The sequence below is a fragment of the Jaminaea rosea genome (assembly GCF_003144245.1).
Source record: "Jaminaea rosea strain MCA 5214 unplaced genomic scaffold BDZ90scaffold_12, whole genome shotgun sequence".
NCBI lineage: Eukaryota > Fungi > Basidiomycota > Exobasidiomycetes > Microstromatales > Jaminaea > Jaminaea rosea.
In genome coordinates this window covers 448844-467445 of record NW_020289986.1, presented here as the reverse complement: position 1 = coordinate 467445, position 18602 = coordinate 448844, and the positions used below count along the sequence as shown (strand labels likewise).

Sequence of the window (18602 nt, the reverse complement as noted above, 5' to 3'; positions counted from 1 at the left end):
TGCTCAGAGAAGCGCGCTCATCTTGATGGGCTGCCTGACTGCATTTGAATAGCCTTCGTTGTGACGGTAGTGGACCTTGAGACGCTTTGTAGCCGGCGGTGCTGACCTGACCGTGACGGTGTCTGCATCCTTCGCCTGACGAGCAGCGAGAATGGGCGCTGGAAGGGCAGGCGAAGTGGCAGCAGCGCTCGGCTTGGCTGCTTTCGGGGCTACTGGTCGTCCAAAGAAGTCCAGAGCCACCTTCTGCTTCTTGACCACTGCGCCAGCTGCATTGGCGTCAGACTTGCGGTACGCAGCCAAAGCACCGGCTGCTCCTCCCGCTGCTCCCGATGCCACAGCCGCCGCACCTCGGGCCTTCTTTGCACGCTCCGCCTCGACCTCACGCTGTACGATCTGTCGCACAGCGTACCTTCCCACATTCACGGACCCGCTCCTCTTGCCGTCGTAGGAAGTAAAAACCTCCAAAGGTGGCTCTAGGCGGTACACCAGCTGTCCCTCCTCTGTCTTGTCTCGCACAAAGTCGAGATTGAGGTCGAGCATCACCGTCACAAGGCGCTGAAGCGTCTCTCGCTCGTCAGTCTTGACGATTTGCTGGTTGACGGGACGCAGGTCCGGTGTCAGGATGCGCATTAGCAGGGGGCCTAGCTCGCGGACCACGGCCTCGCGGCCAAAGAGGGAGCGCAGAGTAGGCGGCAGCGTACCGTGGAGCTCGAGTGCGATCTCGTTGAAGGCTTGCCGCTTGAGTCGCTCTTCGTAGTCGGCTCGCGGCCATTCCGGGACGGGATTGACCGTATTTGCGAACAGGTGATTCCAGCGAACGAATGAGTAGGGTACATACCCCATGAGCTCAAACATTGAGCCAGAGAAGGCCTTATCCTGCAGCTCCATGGCGAAGTCGGCCCAGTGAAGGACGGAACGGATACGCCACCAGCCGTCGTCGACGAAGTTGAGCTTCGGGTAGTGCTCGAAGCACCCTTGAAGGAGACGGGTGTGTTCGCCTGATGATTGCACGAGGGAGACGAGGTGGCGGGTCAGAGCCGGACCCTCGTGTGGCTGCGTCTTGCGGGCACGCTCGCGAGGGGAGGCTGTACGAAAGAGGGCGCTCCAGACTGTAGAGAGACTCGTAGAGCCGTCCTTGCCTGCGTCGCGGATATCGCTCTCGGTTAAGTCGAGGGGCGAATTCATAGCCTTGCGCGGCTGCTTTTGCTTTGCCATCTGTAGCGCATTGAGACATGAGCGGATATCGCCCTGCGTGAGCTCGGCCAGAAGAGAGAGGGAGCGAGACGTGGCTGAGATGGCCTCGCGCTCGCAGATGGATTTGAGTCGAGATACGAGGTGGTTCTGCGTTGGCTTCTGGAAGCGGATGAGCCTGCAGTGCGGGCGAAGAGGGCGGAGGGCAGGGGCGTAGAGGTCGTTGCAAATGCAGATGATCGGGCGCAGTAGAGGTTTGTGTTTGCGCTTCTTTCCTCCACCGCTGCCTTTGCCTCCTTTACCCTTGGGTCCGGCACTCCCCTTGCCTGCTTCGACGAGGTCCACCAACGCCTTGATGAAGCCTCGAGACTCGTCATTGCCTCCGCCGCCGAAGCCAAAGCCGCCACCTCCTCCCGTAGCTCCATCGATCTCGTCGACGACGAGGCAGGTTGGGCGCGAGTCTTTGAGCGAGGCCGACTCGAGGGCCATCTTGATTGTATCCGTCACTGCGCCAGATGTACGAGAGTCGCTGGCGTTGAGCTCGTAGACGCCATAGCCTGCCGCCTTGGCGAGGACGTGAGCGAGCGTCGTCTTGCCGAGACCTGGCGCGCCTGATATGAGGAGCACTCGCTGCTGTGGTCGGTCGTAAGGGTCGCGATACTCGGCAGGAGCAGACAGGCCTGAAGAGGTCTGCGGCATGTCCTTGAATTTTCGCTTCGCCTTGCGCTTGAAGACGCAAGAGTCCCACTCTTTGAGCCATCCCATGACCTCGCGATGCACCCGTTCGTCTCCGAGTAGCTCCGTGAAGCGCTTCGGTCTGTAGCGCTCGACCCAGACCTTGCCGTCTCCTTGGCGTGGTCCTGATGTAGAGGCGGAAGGGGCGACAGACTCGACTAGGGCTGCCTCGCTGGCTGATACGATTGCCTCTGCTTCCTGCGCCTTGATAGCGTCGATGATCTGGTGAACGGGACGTGAGAGAAGGCCGGTGCTGCGCTCGTCGCCAAAGTGGGGTGGGGGTGGTTTCCTGGCGGCAGAGCAGTGGAGAGACAGGTGGATGTCAGCTGAAGCCATCGGGCATCGGAGGCGCGAATACTCACCATCCTTTCAGTCTTCTTCTCCTCTCGAAGCGCAGGATGTGGCCGTCCATGGAAACGGCGTTGAAGTGGCCCGCGGGGATGTACTTTGGTATCGCAGCCTCGCAGCTTCGAGTCGGGAGGGGGCGTGTCGATGGGCCCGCCTCTGAGGATGCGCCTTCGTCTTCCTCATTGTCAATCACAATAGTCATTGGTGGGGCGACAGTGCGGCTTGAGATATTAGCTTGCTCGCCGCTATCGTCCTGGCCTCCCAGCAGGCCATTCTCCTCAAAGCGCGGGCGTGACGAAGTACCTTCGCCTGCTCTCAGCGCCTCGAGCTCATCGTCGTCCTCCTCTGGCTCATCGTACTGCTCGATGTGCGACTCTGCACCCCACTGCGTCTCCCTCTGCATCTCCTCCTCCGCCTCAAGATCGTCCTCAAATGACCACTCGGGCGCTGTCTCTCGATGTGATTCCTTAGTAGGACTTCTGCGCAGCGACGATGAAGAGCCTGAAGCTAGGCCGTTGAGCTCGGACAAGACGTTCTGCAATGGCGTGCGCCTGTCGTCTCGTCCTCCCTCCTCGTCTTCGTCGAGGAAACTCAAGGGCTCGATGTTGATGGCTCGCTGCGGTGATCGCTGCGGTGATCGCTGCGGTGATCGCTGCAGCGTCGCCATGACGCGGGGCGAGAGAGTGAAGATTGGTGGTAAGGAAGAGCAACACTGTCGAGGAAGCGGCTGCTCACCTCACGTCGCGTTCGTCCATCCGCGTTCGCGTTGAGCAGCCAGGAGCGTGGGAGTGCAGGGTGATGAATGACTGTGACTGTATATAGTTTGTTCATTTTGCCAAACCCTCCCATTCAGCTGAATAGCGCAGTGGTAGCGCATCAGGCTCATATTTGCGGCAACGCAGGTGACCTGAGGGTCACTGGATCGAAACCAGTTTCAGCTATTTCTTTTGCTCCACTTTTTTTGCCGACGCCGCCCAATTGGCGCGTACGAAAAGCGCGACATTGACCCTGCCGCCGCTCATCGAATGTAGAGTGTGCCGCTTTTCGCGTCGTCCGGGGAAACATGTCCCCTGGCAATAAGAATCAAATCCTGACTGGTGACTCCTACAAGAATGGGCTTTCACTCGTCAATCGACCTGCTCTTCCGTCTAGAGCCACCGCGATTCTAGAGCCACCGCGATGGTCAGGACAGAATTGAGCTTCACACACGAGGGCCAGGTCGATGCACGACTTTGACCGGAAACATGAGGCGTTGGGCAAGCTCGCAGATGATCACTCTGCCTCATTATGCTTTGCTGTGAGCTCGGTTGGTCTAACCATTGCCTGCCTGTCACTCTTCGAGATTCCGTTCGCTATCGACATCTCGCCCCCGGTACGTCTTTGTCGTCGCCACGACGGCAATAGTAGCTCACTGGTTTGGGCACAGGGCTACGTGTGATTTTCCGGCCGTCGTGAGTTCACGTGTTTGCTGCATTGCGCTCAAGCTCCTCGATGGACATCGAGCGCTGCGTACTGTGAAGGACTGTCCTGACTTGGCGCGGGCCGCTTGCTACGGACCCACCGCGCCGTCTCGATATCACGGCCGCTATCAGCCGATGGTCAAGGGGGTATCCACGTCAGCTTCGTCATCCACCACGGCCTCAGCGCTCTCGTATATCAAGCGCGCGTCAGCCCAGCTCGATCCCTCCCTGTCGTCTCCCCACAGCCTCCTCCCCAACCGACCGCCTCACCCCGCCTGACCACTATCACAAGCGACATGATGCCGCTCATCGCTTCGACGTTTCCCTTGCGAACCTCGCTCCTGGCCGCAGGCCTGCTCAGCCTCCTCACGCTCTTCAACGGCGTGATTGCTGGACATGCGGGCGATTGCTACGATAAGATTGCTACGATAATTGGCAAGGTTGCAACGGTGCCGTCGCGCATAGCGTCGATGGCAATCTGGCGAAGAATCAAGTCGTAGGTACCAACACTGACTATTGGTGAGTGAGCGCTTCGACCTGCTTGGGGACGCTCTTCAGCGCTGAGCACCCCTCTCTCGCCCTTTCGCAGCAAGGCCTTCAAGTCTGCCGTGGGACCTTCGCCAAACTTGAACGCTCAGATCTGTCGCACGTCCGATTGCAAGCTCTGCGACCCTCTCAGCGTCGGCGCTTGTATCCTGGGATCAGGCGGCCTTTTGAGGACGGTCTGCTTTTCGTAGAGCGAATGCGAGAGAAGTCAAACACGAGCTAGAAAAAGATGTTTCTTGTCCTGCTCTCAGCCTAGAAGGCTCATGCCACGGTGGAACACGATCCATGAACCCGAGCAATCGAACACTTTTCAAGTGCCACATGGCTGACTGCCGTCAGTGTGATACTATTGATTGGAGCACCTGCCTCAGGATCACGAGATCTCTAGTTGTCGGTATGCTTCTGAGTGCGGCGAGGGGGTGCTTGTACGAGGTTCCGAAGGCGTGATTGTTGCGCTCGTGGCGGCTCGTTAAGCCGAGGTGGCTTAGTGACACCGGAGTGGGCAGCAGGCCAGGGTGACTTCTCTGCTTTTCCTCACTGTCAGCGACCGACGCGTACCGATTCTCACCTTGCTGACCTTCCATTGAATGGTGGCCTGCTTCATCGCTTTCTTGCGAGATGGCATGGCCATCTCCGTCGTTCTCGCCATGCTCCTCCTGACCACAACCCTCCAAGCCACGCATCTAGGGGACTGCTTCGAAGATCTCATCTGCAAAGGCATGCAGGTCTCCTCCCTCGACTCAAACACAACCGCCAGAGGTACGCTCGCCAATGTGAAGACTGCTTGCTCCTCCTTCCGCTCCAAGATCGGACCTCCCATGAGGGCCAAGATTTGCAAGACTCTCAACTGCGGCGCTGTCTGTAAGCCGCTGCTCGTCGATGCTTGCTATGAGGGGGTCAGCTCGGTGTGCTTCTACTGAGGTGCGAGGACAAATGAAGAGGGAATTGCCTGCAGTCAAGCGACGCTCAGGTGATCGCACCAATGGGATCGCGCTGTATGGATGACATTGCCTCCTCATGCTCGACATTATCTTCCCACCTGCCAATGACAAACATCTCCGTCCACGACGATGTAGTTCTTGCCCTCTTGCCTCAGCTTGCCCGCCGCTTTGGTCTCCCCCTCAGTCCCGTACTGCTGCAGATCGCTAAATGCCATGATTTCACCGCAGACGAACTTCTGCTGGAAGTCGGAATGGATGACCCCAGCAGCATTCGGAGCCTTGGTACCCGAGCGGATACACCAGGCACGGACCTCGTCCGGTCCGCAGGTGAAGTAACGAATGAGGTCGAGCCCATCGTAGCCTGCCTTGGTAATCTTGGACAGGGCTCCCGTCACGTTCTCTCCCAGAGCCTTGAGCTCCTCCTGCTCCTTCTCTGGTGAGCCGGCCTGGACAAGACGCTCCTCGAGTGCGACGGAGAAGGGGATGAGCTGGTCTCCTGGGTTGTTCTCATCGATCCATTGCTTGATCTTGGGGAGCCACTTGTTCTTCTTGCGGACGTAGTCGCGTTCGCTGAGGTTAACGAGGTAGATGACGGGCTTGGCGGTCAGGAGGGACATGGTGTTGATGACGTCGACCTGCGAGCGTGTGAGCGTGGAGAAGGAGTGTGAGCGGGTCGCGCTGCGGGTGCGAGTGAATGCCGAGACTTCCTCGCCCTCCTTCCCCTGCCCCGATGTCCTTTCCCTCCTGGCTGGTGCTGCTGCTCCGCTCTGGGTTCAGAATAAAACTTCTTTTCTCATGCTCAGCTGATGAGGCCGATCGACGAGCTGGGTTATTAGAATTCGAGGGTCTCAATGTGCGCCCTCTTGTTCATCCTTAGAGGAGCGGTCATGCTGCCGCCTTGCGATGCCACGTCCAAACTTCCACTACAAGCCTCTTTGCGCCGCTCGCACGCTTACTCACCTCCTTGGGCGACCAGTCGACCTTTCGCACATCCATGTTGTCCTCTGTCAGCGCCTTGAGAGCCTTCTCCATGGTGGCAATGTCCTCCTGCTTCCTCTTTGCGTCGAGACCAGAGGCTCCTCGAGCATTCTTCCTGGCCGTCTCGAGAGACTTCTCGGTCCACTCGATGTCCTTGAGACGCAGCTCCTTTGAGATGATCTCCATGTCTCTGCACGGGTCGACATCACCCTCGACGTGGATGACCTCAGCATCGTCGAACGCTCGGACTACCTGGAAGATGCCGTCTACTGCGCGCACGTTGGACAAGAAGGCGTTGCCGAGACCAGCACCAGTCGAGGCTCCAGCAGTCAGACCGGCAATGTCCTGCATGAGAGGGGTGAAGGAGATGAGTCACTTCTGATCGACGTGGGGCACTGGCAGCTGCGAAGACTCACAATGCAGGTCAGAAAAGCTGGGATCTCGCTCTTGGGCTTGTACTTCTCGCACAACCAAAGGAAACGGTCATCGGGGACGGGAACACGAGCCTCTTCGGGCTCAATGGTAGCGTAGGGGAAGTTTGCGCTCTTTCCGAGGTCGCACTTGGCAATGGTGTTGAAGAGAGACGACTTGCCTACGTTGGGAAGACCGACGATGCCCATCTTCAAGTTATTGGAAGGCCTGCCGAGGCGAGCCTTCTCGACGACTGGGGCGCCCTTCTTTGGCGGCATCCTGATACGCTTCTTGGTGGGGTTGAGGGTGGTTGAACTGAAGCAACGGTATAAAGGGGGCTGCAGAGAGAAGACGGCGATGCGCAGTGGCTGTTGTTGTTTGAGTAGTGTTGGTACTGCTGTTGATGACGAGCAGAAAGTGAGCATGCGCTGAGCAAAGGCCACGAAGGGAAGACGCTCCTCTGGCGAGCCTTTGCTTGTCGCCGCCCTCGCTCCCTCACTTCTTCTGGCAAAAAGCGCGCGGCTTGCCACGCGAGCGAATCGACATCGATGGATGATCGACGCCTTGCTCCTGGCCCCTGGGAGGCCCAGAGAGAGGCCGGCCAGTCGGCACGAGGCGGGCGACGGGCGGACGCCAGGCGCACGCCTCTCTCACAGTGGCGGCGTGCCTCTTGACGGCTTCAAACATCCCAAACGACGTCGAGTCGTGAGCCAAGCCAAGCCAAGCAACCGTCTCGACCTCATTACCACGACCGCCTTCGACCTTGAACTCGCACCACTACCACTCCTCTTCGCCTCTCACTGCACGGCACTTCATTTGGTGCCAGATACCCTCCGGCAGAGCTAGCTTTCGACTACACAAGCCAAGTGCATCCACCTCTGCCCTCCGTCCTCTCTCAAATCGCACGCATCACAGTCATGCGCACATCACTCCTCGTCGTAGCCCTGGCTACTCTCCTCTCAGCATCGGCCGTTGTTGCCACTGAAGTCGCAGCAGCACCGTTCGAGCAAAGAGAAGCGTGAGTGTTGCGCGCCCGTGTGTACATGTCTTCACAGCATCCGCTAACGCCCACATCTCCACGCCCTCTTTGGTACTCTTCACAGCTCTCCCGTAGCAGCGCGTGACGCAGTCCCTACGCCCTTCGAGCTGGAAAGGCGACAGAACGGTGCCGGTCTGGGAGGAGGAGCAGGAGGCGGAGGTGATGATCTCACCTCAGCGACGGGCCTTCAGACGATCAGCGGCTACACTCCGCCACAGTCGACTGAGATCCCCTCGCCCGTAGTCTCGTCTGGCAGGATCTTGGCTACCAACCAGATCCCGGGCTTCAACACTAGCCAGTCTTCTGGTGCAGAGGGCTTCGGTATGGCTGCGGCGGGTGGGCACGCAGTTGCGGCACTGGGTGGTCTCGCGGCGGGGGCTGCGTACCTCCTTTTCTAAGCGGGCAGCGCTCGCAACAACATCCTTTTGCGGCGCAAGGGGACTCCTGTCGTCTCGGCCTCTACTGTTCATAGATCATCGGCGAGGCATCTTCGTCGACTTTACGCCATCCAGTCTCCCACGCACCCTACCACGCCTGCCCCCTTGGGCAAAGGCTCGTCTCTGCGCTGGCTCCCAACGCAGGACCGAGCAGTCATCCTCTAAGCAGGCGTCATGGATGGAAGCCACTCGTCTCGCCTCTCCTCGATAATGTCCCTCCGCCTTCCCGACTGCCTCGGCCTTTGCGCTCTACATCTCGGTCTCCCATTGTTGCACAGGCGTTCTTCACAGCGCGCTCGATTTCGCTCACGGACAATTGAATATGCCAAATGCCACGATACTTGCAGCGAAGAATGTGCAGACGTCTAGATGAGAGACCTTATTCGACCCAACTCTGTGCCCGTCCCAACTGCCTCCCTCACTCGCCGCCCTTGAACAACTTCTCATCCAAGTCGGCATACACAGGCACATGATCGCTGGCCCCGTACACCTCCTGCCTAATTTCGCACCCAGTACATCTGTCCTTGGCCCTCTCACTGACAATGAACGAATCGATGCGCCAGCCAATCCCCTTGGCTCTGCACATCCCTCTCCAACCATAGTAGGTGAAATGCCCCTTGGCACCAGGGTGGTGCTCCCTCCAAACGTCGACGAGCGGCTTTGCCCCCTCCGTTGCCTTGCCCTCCAGTAGGGCTCGATGCGCATCGCACTCAATCTGCGTGTAGCCGGCAGACTTGTTCCACTTCTGACTCGCACGGGCAAGGTCGTACGAATCGTACACCACGTTGAGATCTCCCGTCCACACCACTGGCTTTTGGGCGTCCAATTCTGCGATCCTCTTGGCCAGCGCAGTGTTCCAGCCTTGCTTGGCAGGCATACTCTTCAGCCCCTCCCCCGCGTTCACGCAGTACGTCCCGACAAGGAAGCAACCGGGGTACTCGACGACCAGGCAGCGCGACTTGGTCTCGTAGTCTGCGGGGATCATACCGGGAAGGCCCTTGTGGACGGCGAGGGGCGGGATCTTGGAGAGGACGGCTACGCCTGCGTAGGATTTTGTGGCGCCGATTCCCCAGGCCTGATGCGGGTAGCGCGTGGATTGGAAGAACGTGGGAGGCTCATTCACTTTGGTTTCGGTGAGAATGAGCTATGTGTGGGGTTTTGAAGCACAAGGGTCAGTCGCTGCTGTCCTGTTCCGTCGTCATGGTCTCCTCCTTGCTGCTACTCACAACATCAGCATCCTCTGCCTCGATGTACCTGCTAAGTCCCTTCCCCTCTGCACTCTTGAGTGACACGATATTCCATGCCGCAACGCGTACGGTCCCCTCTTTTCGCGGAGCATCAGAGAAGGATAGCGGGTTGGGAATATCGACCGTCTTTGGGCATCCCTCGTAGGCAAGAATATCATCGTCCTTACCCCGAGGTGCGGCGGGCGAGTCAGGGAGACCGCCGGCGTTGGGGGCAGCGTCTGCTTTGGCCTTGGAAGTACGGGGCTTCTTTTGCTTCGCTGGGGGCGACTCCTTGCCCTCGTCATTTTTAACGAGCTCCTCTGCCTTGGGCTGCTCCTTGTCAGCTGCCTTGCGCTTCGTCTGGCCATGAGGTGACGCGGCTGCCTTTGCCTTGGAAGTCGAGGGGGTTGAGGGTCCAGCTCCATTGCTCTCCTTGGCTGTGGATGCAGCACTAGCAGCTCGGGATGCGTTGCGTCTTGGTGGCATAGCGAAGGCTGTGTTGAGGATGGTTTGATGGATTAGTTGAGCTGGCAAGCGGGTGGACCTCTGAACCAATCGATTGAACATGCGGTAACAAAGGAGGACGCGTTTCGTTGCGTCGCCTCGACTCCGGTCCAGGTCCAGATCGAGTGGAGACGAGTTGATTGGCCGAAGATTTCCCTTTCCGCCCTCGTCGCTCCTGTCTTCTTTTGCCCTCTCTCTCCCCTCCTCATCACAAGCATCAAGATGGCCGATCCAGCCCCGCAATCCTCAACGTCAGAATCAACAGCTCCTCCTTCAGGCGAAAGCGATGCAACGCGATCCCCGACCCCACCTGGTGGCTTCCACGCCTACAAGCCAGTCCTCTCCTCGGACGACTTCCTCTCGTCAACTGAGACGAATCTTGCTCGCCCACTCACCGACGCAACGATCACGATTCGCGTCATCAAATCCTTCCCTTATCGCAGCGTCAAAAACCTGGTGCTGAATCACATCGATCTTACAAAGATGACTGTCCTTGAGCTGGAGGAGAGATGTAGGAAGGGTGAGCCATCCCTCTCCCAACAGACCCCCAAGCTCGCCACCGCCGAAATTAACCCCTCTCTCGCTCTCGCTGCACAGACGTCTCCACACTTCCAGCATTCAAAGCTTTCCGTACTCACGCCCCCAAGCTTGACTGTCTCAAGATCTACACAAGAGCGCACGGGGCCAAGACGACGAACTTGATCATCAACTTGGATCACCCTGAGTGGCTGCTTGACGATGCAGAGAACAGGTCAAAGACGTTGCAAGAGGTCGGTCTGGAGAATGAGGCAGAGGTCAGCATCTTCAACAGGGAAGACTACGAAGCTTTCCTCAAGGATCCGACGACTACATGGTAGGTGGAGCCAGAGGAGACAATGCATCATCGGCCAGAGCGACAAGGCGGAAAGCTCTCTGGCTAGTCATTCACTTGCGATCGCAGGCCAGGTGGGATCGGCGTGAAGACTGGGAATGCATTACGAGGGCATAGCTATGGTAAATAGGAAAAAATAGTCACCTTGATAATAAGAAAGGACGAGGAGGCGCAAATGGTGCTAGGTAGGAATCGAGACCGGGCAGCAACGTCGTTCGTAGCGCTCACAGCCCAGTCATAGCAAGCGTACGCGGCCCTTTGACTCGAACCAGATCAGGAAGAGTAGAGAGTCGGAGGTAACCAGTGGGATAGCAATAGCTAGCTGCTTTCGAGGTATACGAGGACTTCGGGCCTTCGCCGTGCCCTGTCGAGGTGCGGAATATCAAATCGCGGTCTGTTTCGTCATCACCCTGTGAAGCGGCCTGAAGTGGCCACTTGGGTATCCTGAGCTGCCCTCTGCTCCTCCTACTCATCGTCCCCGGCCGCTGCGTCCTCATACTTCGACCTCCCGGTCTGCATGCTGGACCTGGCGGTGGTAGTGGCCCCATTGGTCCCCAACAACGCCGAGGAGCCCATCTGCTGTCCATCGCCCTCACCACTCCTACTGCCACTGCTGGAGTGACGCAAGGCGCTCGCCTTCGGCGTGGCAGCAACCGCTCCAGACGCAGCGAACGCAGCAGGAGAGACAGCGTGGAGGACAGATGCGTCAACCGCCGGCGTGGAGGAGGCGGGGGACGAGATGATCGAAGTCCTGTCCCAGGAACTACCACCTGCTGCGACTGGGGGTGCGTTGGTCGTGTTGGTTGTGTTCTTGCCAATGGATAGGCTCACGAGGGGCCGCTTCTTGGCCTTCTTCGTTGGCGTGGCTGACGTAGAGGGAAGAGGAGGGACAGCGTCTGTTGATGGACTCCCCGTCCCTTCAGCCATCGTCTCGCGAGCTGTACCATCGGCGGTAGCTGGGGGAGACTGCGCATCCGCATTGGCCCTCTTCCTCAGCCCTCCTGCAATCGAGCTCATCTTCCTCACACTCGCCCTCTTCCTCAGATTGAGGCTCATAGCCTTCAGACTCTTGAATGAAGGGGCGAAGAGGGAGCGCCTCCCATCGGTGGAGGAGGCACCGTCGTTATCGTAGCGCAGGGTATTCTCCTCATCCTCTTCGTCAAAGTCCTCTACGTCGTCCAAATGAACCCCGGCATTGATGCGTGGCACACCGCGACCTGAGCTTTGCGCTCGGCGAATAGCACTGCGAGAGCCCTTCGTGGGCAGAGTACCATTCCCTCGAGTGACGGCGGTGGGACGAGGCACAATTTTCTCCTCCACGACGAGCCAGTTCATTCCCGCCGTGGGCGCAGCTGGCGCCGCCGCCGTCGAAGACGGAGATGACGTAGCCCCACCCGACATGAGATTTGCCGCCGCATTCCTGTTGAGCTGTGCAGCTACAAATCCAGGCAACATAGCTGCTGGGCAGAAGTCCAGCAGGGCGTCTTGCCAGACTGAAACGAGCACCTCGTCTAGGTCCATAGTCGTGACAGCTGTGATGCTATGTCGCGGCTTGGCAGTGCGGGGGCGCTGCTGCTTCGCATGGCCGAGTAGACTGTCACCGCTGCCATTGACGCTGCTGTCCCTGCCTCCCTTTCGTCGCAGAGTACCAAAGCTCGTTGCGCGACGTAGAAGACCAGCGCTACTGGATGAGCCGTTCTGCATTGCTGCTGGGCGGCTAGAGCCAGAGGCAATGGAGAATGACTCGCTTGGCCTGGGCTTGGCGGACACCTCGTCGAGGGAGAGGTCGACGCCACTCGCTTTCTCGTTGGAGGAAGTGGCAAAGCCGCCGTCTCTGAAGACGTCCCAGTCAACCTTGGGTGGCGTTGAGGCTGCTTCGGCGCGTGTTGGTGTGTTGGGCGCGCTGGTCTCCGGCAGCGGGTCGAGGGTGGTCGACCCATTGAGCTTGTAGCGACTGGTATTGGCGTATGATCCAATCCTTGGTAGGCTGGCCGCAGCGTCCCCCTGTCGTGCGCTTGAGGAGTACAAGCTGGCAATGGAGCCGTAGGATGGCATTGCTACTTGAGTCTTGGATTCGCTGTCCCGTGCTGTGGACCCGTTGCCCATCATAGTCTTTCTCTGTGCAATCTCTGCGGCGAGAATCGCAAAGATGCGACTATCTTCGTCTCGTAGGAGCGCCAACTCTCTTGCCAGCTCGAGCTCTTCCTCGCTTGCGGCCGCGGGTGCCGCAGTTGCAGGGGTCTCTCCCGTTGCAGAGTCCTCGGTCTCCTGCGCCGCGGCGTCGGGCGAAGCATGCACTTCCCTCGTAGCCTTCTGCGCCAGTCCAACAAGCGCAGCCCAGTCGTCCGCCTCTGCTGACGACTCGCCATTGTACAGCTTAGCCGTCAAAGCCGAGGCCAAGGTGTCTGAAGGCCCGCGCGGGTTGCGTAGCGATCGCGCCTGGACGTTCTCACTGCTCAGCGTCACCTTGAGCGCCTTGGCGACGACCTCTGCCCCTCGCTTGACATGCAGCCCCGGCGCCCCAACCTCACTCTGCGCCGACACTCTTGGATAGTCGTCAATGAGCTGCGTCAGCCTCGTGGGCATGTAGTGCACCTTGGTACTCTGGTCGCGCAAGTAGGCGAGGTAGAGGTGCTCCATTATAGAAGAGGAGCGCGCCCACTCGTCCAAGAAGGCGGAGAGATCTGTGGCCACCTTGTCCGACTCGATGCGGCCAAACAGCCAGAAGCCAAAGGTCTTGCATATACGCCAGGCAGGCATCGCATTGGCTACATAGTGCGCCGAGACGGACGTGAGGAGGTCGAGCGTGTCGTTCAGCAGGCGTTGTGTGTCTGTGGGAAGATGAGGCAGGAGGAGAGCGCTGTATGCGTTGCGTGGGTAGCCTTGATCCTTTTCTGCTTTGACGAAGGTGTTGTACCACGTGAGGTGATTAGTGGATGAGAAGTCGAGGCGAGACACTTTGAGGCGGCGGAAAGACTGCGGAGAGTCAAGGTGTATGGGGTGTGCCGTCAGATGAGGATGATCCCTCGTATCCTCTCGGCCACCTACTTACCCATTTGAGAAAGTCGGCTACATCGCAGACCTTGGCATAGGCCAGTTGCTTTGCCAGCTCCCGCGTAGCAGACGGCTTGCCAAAAGTAGCCACAGCAAGATCGCTTCCCTTTGCGTCCACAACGCTCAAGGTCCCTTCGTATCGTTCCGCATCCACGCTCAGCAAGTAGAGCTCGGCCATGCGATCCACAGCCTCTGGCGAGGCTCCAACGCGAAAAGGTCTAAAGATACCCACGTTGGCCAGGCCACGCTGCTTGATCTCTGCGCCTGCGAGCTTGACGACCTCGGCCACTTGAGATGGGGTCAGCCTCGCCTCTGAGAGGACTTGGGCGCGAGTGATGCCCGAGTCTTTGAGCTTGCGCTCCTTTTCTGCGTACTGTTGAGTGACTTGTTGAGCTATGCCTGCCGCTTCCGTAGCAGCGCCGCTCTCACGCTGAGGAGCGACACTGTCGTCTGGGGCAGGAGTTGCTGAGGTCGAGGCTGGCTCACGCTCAAAGGGAAGGAGATCGAGCTCGAGAGAGTGAGGGAGGTCGGGAACTGGAGGGGCTTCGCGATGCTGCTGACAAAGGGGAGTGTGCTGGGTCAGAACAAGATCTCTCTCTTTCTCTCTTGCGCTTCGGCTCACCTTCCTCGACCAGATACTCTTGCGACTCTTACTCTTGCTCATGGGCGAAGAGCACGGGCTGGTGATGCCGTTCCACCTGCTTTCTTCCTGCTCTGCTTTGGCCCGATAGCTCCTCGTAGTGAGATCCGGACTCGACGACGAGGGCTTGATGTACGAGATGGACCCGCCGCGTTCGCGATCCTTGCTCGCGGTACGGATCTTGTGGAATACGTAGCTCACCGATCCACGTCGCACCGGCGCGGGCGAATGGACGCCGTTGCCGTTGGACAAGGGTGTCGGGCTGGCAGCAGCGACGGCTGCCATTTTGCAAGACGATGACGAAAGAGGCTACGTGCGCGTCTGCTAGTGTGATATGGATAGAGATGGCGAGAAAGAGGGAAAGAAACAAGCGCGGCCTTCGCAGCGACAAGGACGCGGGTGGATAGTGAGGCAGATAGATGGGAGGCCCAGTGCTTCTCCCCGTCTTCGTCCCTGGACGCCTGAGCGCGGACGGCTGCCGATTGAAGACTGCCCGTTGTATGGCCGAGGTGATGAGTGAGGAGATGGCGGGACAGGGGGCAAGGGCATCGTAGCGATTTGCTAGGGCACTACGGCGGTGCCCCCCAGAACGATTATGGATCCCGGAGGCGAGTCCAACACCAGCTCTGCAGGCGGGCGGCAGCGCACAAGCGCATGCAAGCAGCAGCAGCAGCAGCAGCGAAGCCCTGCTCTAATTCAAGGCTTTTGCAGTGGCGCGGCCGTCCTTTCTATTCACCTGCTACTCCGCGCTCGACGGAGTGCATTCGCGACGCCAATCAGCGCAACCTCCTCGCACCAGGACTTCGAAGACCTTGCGTCTCCCGACAACTCAATCTCGAGGGACGAAGCTCAAAGTAGGCCTCTGGATAACCAGCCTCGAGAGGTCGGGGAAACAAGAGCACCTCGGTCACGACGGTCAGAACGGAGTCGTGGGATCGCAGCTGCGAGCCTGCTTTTTTGTTTGCTTCTAGAAGCACACAGCTTGCATAAGACGGCAGCTGGCAGATATTGACTCTCGAACAAGGCGACGACGGCCAATTGCCAATCGCCATCTCCTCACTCTCGGTCGCAGGACCCGGCTTTTCCGTCCGCTTCAGTAGCACTCGATAGCTCGATCAAGGTCAAGATTTAGACGAGCACCCAGGAGCAACGATAAGACGGCTGTCCTTCTAATGGAGGCTGGCACGTCGTCCTCCTCGCCCTCGTCATCATCGCTCTCCTTTGTGCCGCGCAGAGTGGCCGGGACGAAGAGACGAGGAACCGGCCTCGCATCAAAATCACGGCCACCACCACCCGCAGTCGCAGCTCCTGGCGATGTCGACGTCGACTTTCCCTCACACGTCCTCCTCCATGCCACTTTATCGCTCAATCTCCCCACTGCAGTCGTAAAGGATTCACAGCGACTAGCAAAGCAGATCGATCGGTTCGTTCGGAGGAGGCTGGAACGCATCGCCCCACGCAGCGTTGACTACGTCGCTGTGAGGCGTCTCACCCGTAGCGAAGAGATCGACGAGAGAGGCCAAGACGGGGACAATTCAACGGCGAAGATGACAGTCGAGGTCAGTACACAGCCATCAGCAGGCTCTCGCGGCGAGGTTGAGTTGACGCGAAGCCATCCTTTCCCTCGTTCAGTGTAACATCCGCTGCTCCTCGCCCCTCGCCGCTCGTGCGCTCATCGACAAGCACGAACATAGTCAAAAGGCAGAACCGCCAGCAGACCATCTTCATCGGCATCGTCGCACCCCTGCAGCAGGCCTCACAGCTCTTCGCCCTCTAACGCCCTCTGAGCAAAAAGCCGTATGGCGCTACGAGGTGCCTAGCAAAGTCAAATCGCGGGCTCGCCGGCGTGTATCGCGACGCCTGAAGCAGGAGAAGGAAGAGAGGGGCGACGCTGCTGCAGTGACAGATGTAAGATAGAAGAGTTGGATTTGGATTTGATCAAGCATTTTAGCAAATCCGTCTATACGAGTCTAGGAGCCTCACACGCTCCACGTCAGCGATGCGCCCGCCTATCTGCCACTTCCATCCTCTACCATTCCCTTAGCCTCAACCAGCCTCAATAGGTTGCGCTGCAACATGGTGCAAGTCATCTTCCCTACGCTCGGCAAGTACATGCCCGCCTTGGTCCTCACGTCCTTTTCGAAGTTCTTCTCCGAAGAAAAGTTGACGCACGTTGCGCCTTGACGAATTTGCGAGGTGGGCACTTTGAAGTTTGCTGAGGGGACACCAGAGATGACCACGTCTGATTGGGCAAGGCAGGATTCAAGGCTGGTGCTAGAGGAGGGGAGAGGACGGACGATGTGGTGCGGGCGAAGACGCTGTGCTGCATTTCGGCGTCGTGCTTCCTTGACGGCTTGCGAGGCTTCGCGATCGTCCTCGTTCTCCTTGTCCTCCTCCGAGCTCGTCGTGTAGGCGCGCTTGCTGAACTCTTGCGTCGACCCCAAGTCTACCGAGAAGACGCGTGCACCGTCATTCGCAAGGAGGGCAGCCAGCGGGCGGCCGACGACTTCGGAGCGGTTGATGACGGTGATGGTCTTGCCGCGCAACCTGTCACCGTAGGGCAGCGATCGATCGTACACCTGCATCGCCTCCAGACACTTGACGATACCCAGCGGAGTGCAGGGGAGGATGCCCTTGACCATACCCGAGGGAACAACGTCATCGGTGCCGAGGGAGTGGTCGTGCGCTCCACCATTCGCAGGCTGACTTTGGCTCAGCGCCTTCTTCTCCTCCTCGCTCAGCACATTGCCCTCTGCCGTACTGCCCGGCGCTCCTCCGAGCTGGCTAGGAGCGATCCATCGTACATTGTGGTAAAGGTTCCAGGCAAAGGAGAAGGAGAGACCTTCGACGTCCTTGCTTGGCTTGATGATTTGCGAGAGGTACGTGTCCTGGCGTCCGCCGAAGACGGGGAAGTAGACCATGATGCCGTCTACGGAGGGATCCGCATTTGCTGCAATGATGAGGTCCTCGACATCGTCTTCGAGTCCGCTGCGAGCGAAAGCAAAAATGGCCGAGTGAGCTGGGGTGCAGGCTACCACGGTGGGGTCGTCAAGCACTTACGGCTTCTTGTCGTCCTCGCTTGGCGGCTCCTCACCAGGCGCTTGGTCCCATGTCCTCCAGATGTCCTAGCAGAGGGGAGAGTAGAGCGTTTGATCAGCGTCGCACCCTTGAAGAGCCTTGGCACGCTCGCACGCTCGCACTCACAAATTCCATGCCTACGCTCTCGCAAGCCTTCTTAGTCCACTCGGCATAGGCGATACTCGGCGGCGAAGGGGTAGCCAAAATGCCCACCAGGCGAGGTCTAGACTTGCCATCTTTAACCCTCTGCGTGATCTGTTCCGTGATCGAGTCAATGAATGGCTTAGCCAGGGCAGCGGCTGATACGAGCTTGCCCGGGTTGGACTCGCTGATCGGCGCCGTTGAAGACGAGGCAGACGTGTTGAGGGCGGGCTCGGTCATGCTCGATGCGATCCCTTGGAGAACTACGTTGGGGGCGTCGAGGTACTTGTATTGGCTACTTGTGTAATCGATCTCTGCAAAGTGCTCGGCGAGGCTGCCAGAGTTGAGTGACGATGAGGAGCGGCAAAGAAGAGGTGACGGAGAAAATAGAGTTGAGGCGCGCGGACGGGAGTGGGAGTCAGTCAGTCAGTCAGTCAGTCTCAATTCAGGCCAGACGCTAATGGGCGCGATTCAAGGGCGGTAAACCTCGTGGTGGCTACCTCGCCACGTACTCACCTCTCCTTTTGCTCGTGAGGCGTGCAGACAGTCGCTGAATGAAAGACGTCGAGCAGTTGATTGAACTTCGCCTTGCGTTGTGCACGAGCTTTGGGGTCTTCTGCCTTTGATGAAACGAGGTCCGAGGGCCGGGTGAGCGAGGAGAGGAGGGCGTTTAGGTGGGCGAGGTCGACTGGCGCTGGTGAAGGCGAGGTGTCGTTGGGTTGATGCCCAGCTGAGGCAGAAGCAAAGAGTCGGCGAGGGGTTGAGGATGAGGATGAGGATGAGGATGAGCTGGCTGGCAGGCTAGGGATGAAGGAGAGTGGTCGTCGATGGACGTAGCGAGCAGAGGCCGAGGCGGCGGCAACGGCAGCAACGGCGGCTCTCTGAAGACGAGTCAGGTTGGGCAGATTGACAGAGCGCGTGTATAGCGATCGAGAGGGACGAGCAAAGAATTAGAGCGATGGTGAGGATGACAGGATAGGACTGGAGTCGCACGCAGGTCAG

General features: G+C 58.8%; 8 protein-coding genes and 1 non-coding gene across 9 annotated transcripts; 4 read left to right on the top strand and 5 right to left on the bottom strand.

Annotated features, from left to right (window-relative positions):
• Positions 1-3: 3 nt before the first annotated feature.
• BDZ90DRAFT_246861 (P-loop containing nucleoside triphosphate hydrolase protein) lies at positions 4-2677 on the bottom strand (the record flags this gene model as incomplete). Its single annotated transcript, XM_025507577.1, has 2 exons — positions 4-2215; positions 2289-2677. 2 exons carry the CDS (start codon positions 2675-2677, stop codon positions 4-6), a joined length of 2601 nt encoding a protein of 866 aa, XP_025360693.1.
• Positions 2678-3125: 448 nt separating this feature from the next.
• Positions 3126-3215, top strand: BDZ90DRAFT_t38. The gene has a single exon. It is a non-coding gene; the product is annotated as a tRNA-Met (tRNA).
• Positions 3216-4837: 1622 nt separating this feature from the next.
• On the bottom strand, positions 4838-7032 carry BDZ90DRAFT_233664 (hypothetical protein). Its single transcript, XM_025506714.1, has 3 exons — positions 6616-7032; positions 6182-6544; positions 4838-5856 (listed from the first exon to the last, which is right to left on the bottom strand). The coding sequence occupies exons 1-3, from the start codon at positions 6886-6888 to the stop codon at positions 5308-5310; spliced, it is 1185 nt and encodes a 394-aa protein (XP_025360692.1). The 5' UTR covers positions 6889-7032; the 3' UTR covers positions 4838-5307.
• Positions 7033-7527: 495 nt separating this feature from the next.
• Positions 7528-8047, top strand: BDZ90DRAFT_228055 (hypothetical protein; the record flags this gene model as incomplete). The annotated part of the gene is made up of 2 exons (XM_025504787.1): positions 7528-7628; positions 7714-8047. 2 exons carry the CDS (start codon positions 7528-7530, stop codon positions 8045-8047), a joined length of 435 nt encoding a protein of 144 aa, XP_025360691.1.
• Positions 8048-8504: 457 nt separating this feature from the next.
• BDZ90DRAFT_222686 (DNase I-like protein) lies at positions 8505-9798 on the bottom strand (the record flags this gene model as incomplete). The annotated part of the gene is made up of 2 exons (XM_025504539.1): positions 8505-9230; positions 9313-9798. 2 exons carry the CDS (start codon positions 9796-9798, stop codon positions 8505-8507), a joined length of 1212 nt encoding a protein of 403 aa, XP_025360690.1.
• A 240-nt stretch (positions 9799-10038) lies between these two features.
• Positions 10039-11101, top strand: BDZ90DRAFT_267601 (hypothetical protein; the record flags this gene model as incomplete). The annotated part of the gene is made up of 2 exons (XM_025508710.1): positions 10039-10336; positions 10414-11101. The coding sequence occupies 2 exons, from the start codon at positions 10039-10041 to the stop codon at positions 10671-10673; spliced, it is 558 nt and encodes a 185-aa protein (XP_025360689.1). The 3' UTR covers positions 10674-11101.
• On the bottom strand, positions 10769-14921 carry BDZ90DRAFT_233660 (hypothetical protein). Its single transcript, XM_025506713.1, has 3 exons — positions 14364-14921; positions 13740-14297; positions 10769-13663 (listed from the first exon to the last, which is right to left on the bottom strand). Exons 1-3 carry the CDS (start codon positions 14664-14666, stop codon positions 11153-11155), a joined length of 3372 nt encoding a protein of 1123 aa, XP_025360688.1. The 5' UTR covers positions 14667-14921; the 3' UTR covers positions 10769-11152.
• A 552-nt stretch (positions 14922-15473) lies between these two features.
• BDZ90DRAFT_58253 (hypothetical protein) lies at positions 15474-16344 on the top strand. Its single transcript, XM_025509696.1, has 2 exons — positions 15474-15940; positions 16014-16344. Exons 1-2 carry the CDS (start codon positions 15554-15556, stop codon positions 16296-16298), a joined length of 672 nt encoding a protein of 223 aa, XP_025360687.1. The 5' UTR covers positions 15474-15553; the 3' UTR covers positions 16299-16344.
• A 46-nt stretch (positions 16345-16390) lies between these two features.
• On the bottom strand, positions 16391-17840 carry BDZ90DRAFT_222399 (NAD(P)-binding protein; the record flags this gene model as incomplete). Its single annotated transcript, XM_025504525.1, has 4 exons — positions 16391-17083; positions 17126-17369; positions 17442-17506; positions 17586-17840. 4 exons carry the CDS (start codon positions 17838-17840, stop codon positions 16391-16393), a joined length of 1257 nt encoding a protein of 418 aa, XP_025360686.1.
• Between the last annotated feature and the right edge of the window lie 762 nt (positions 17841-18602).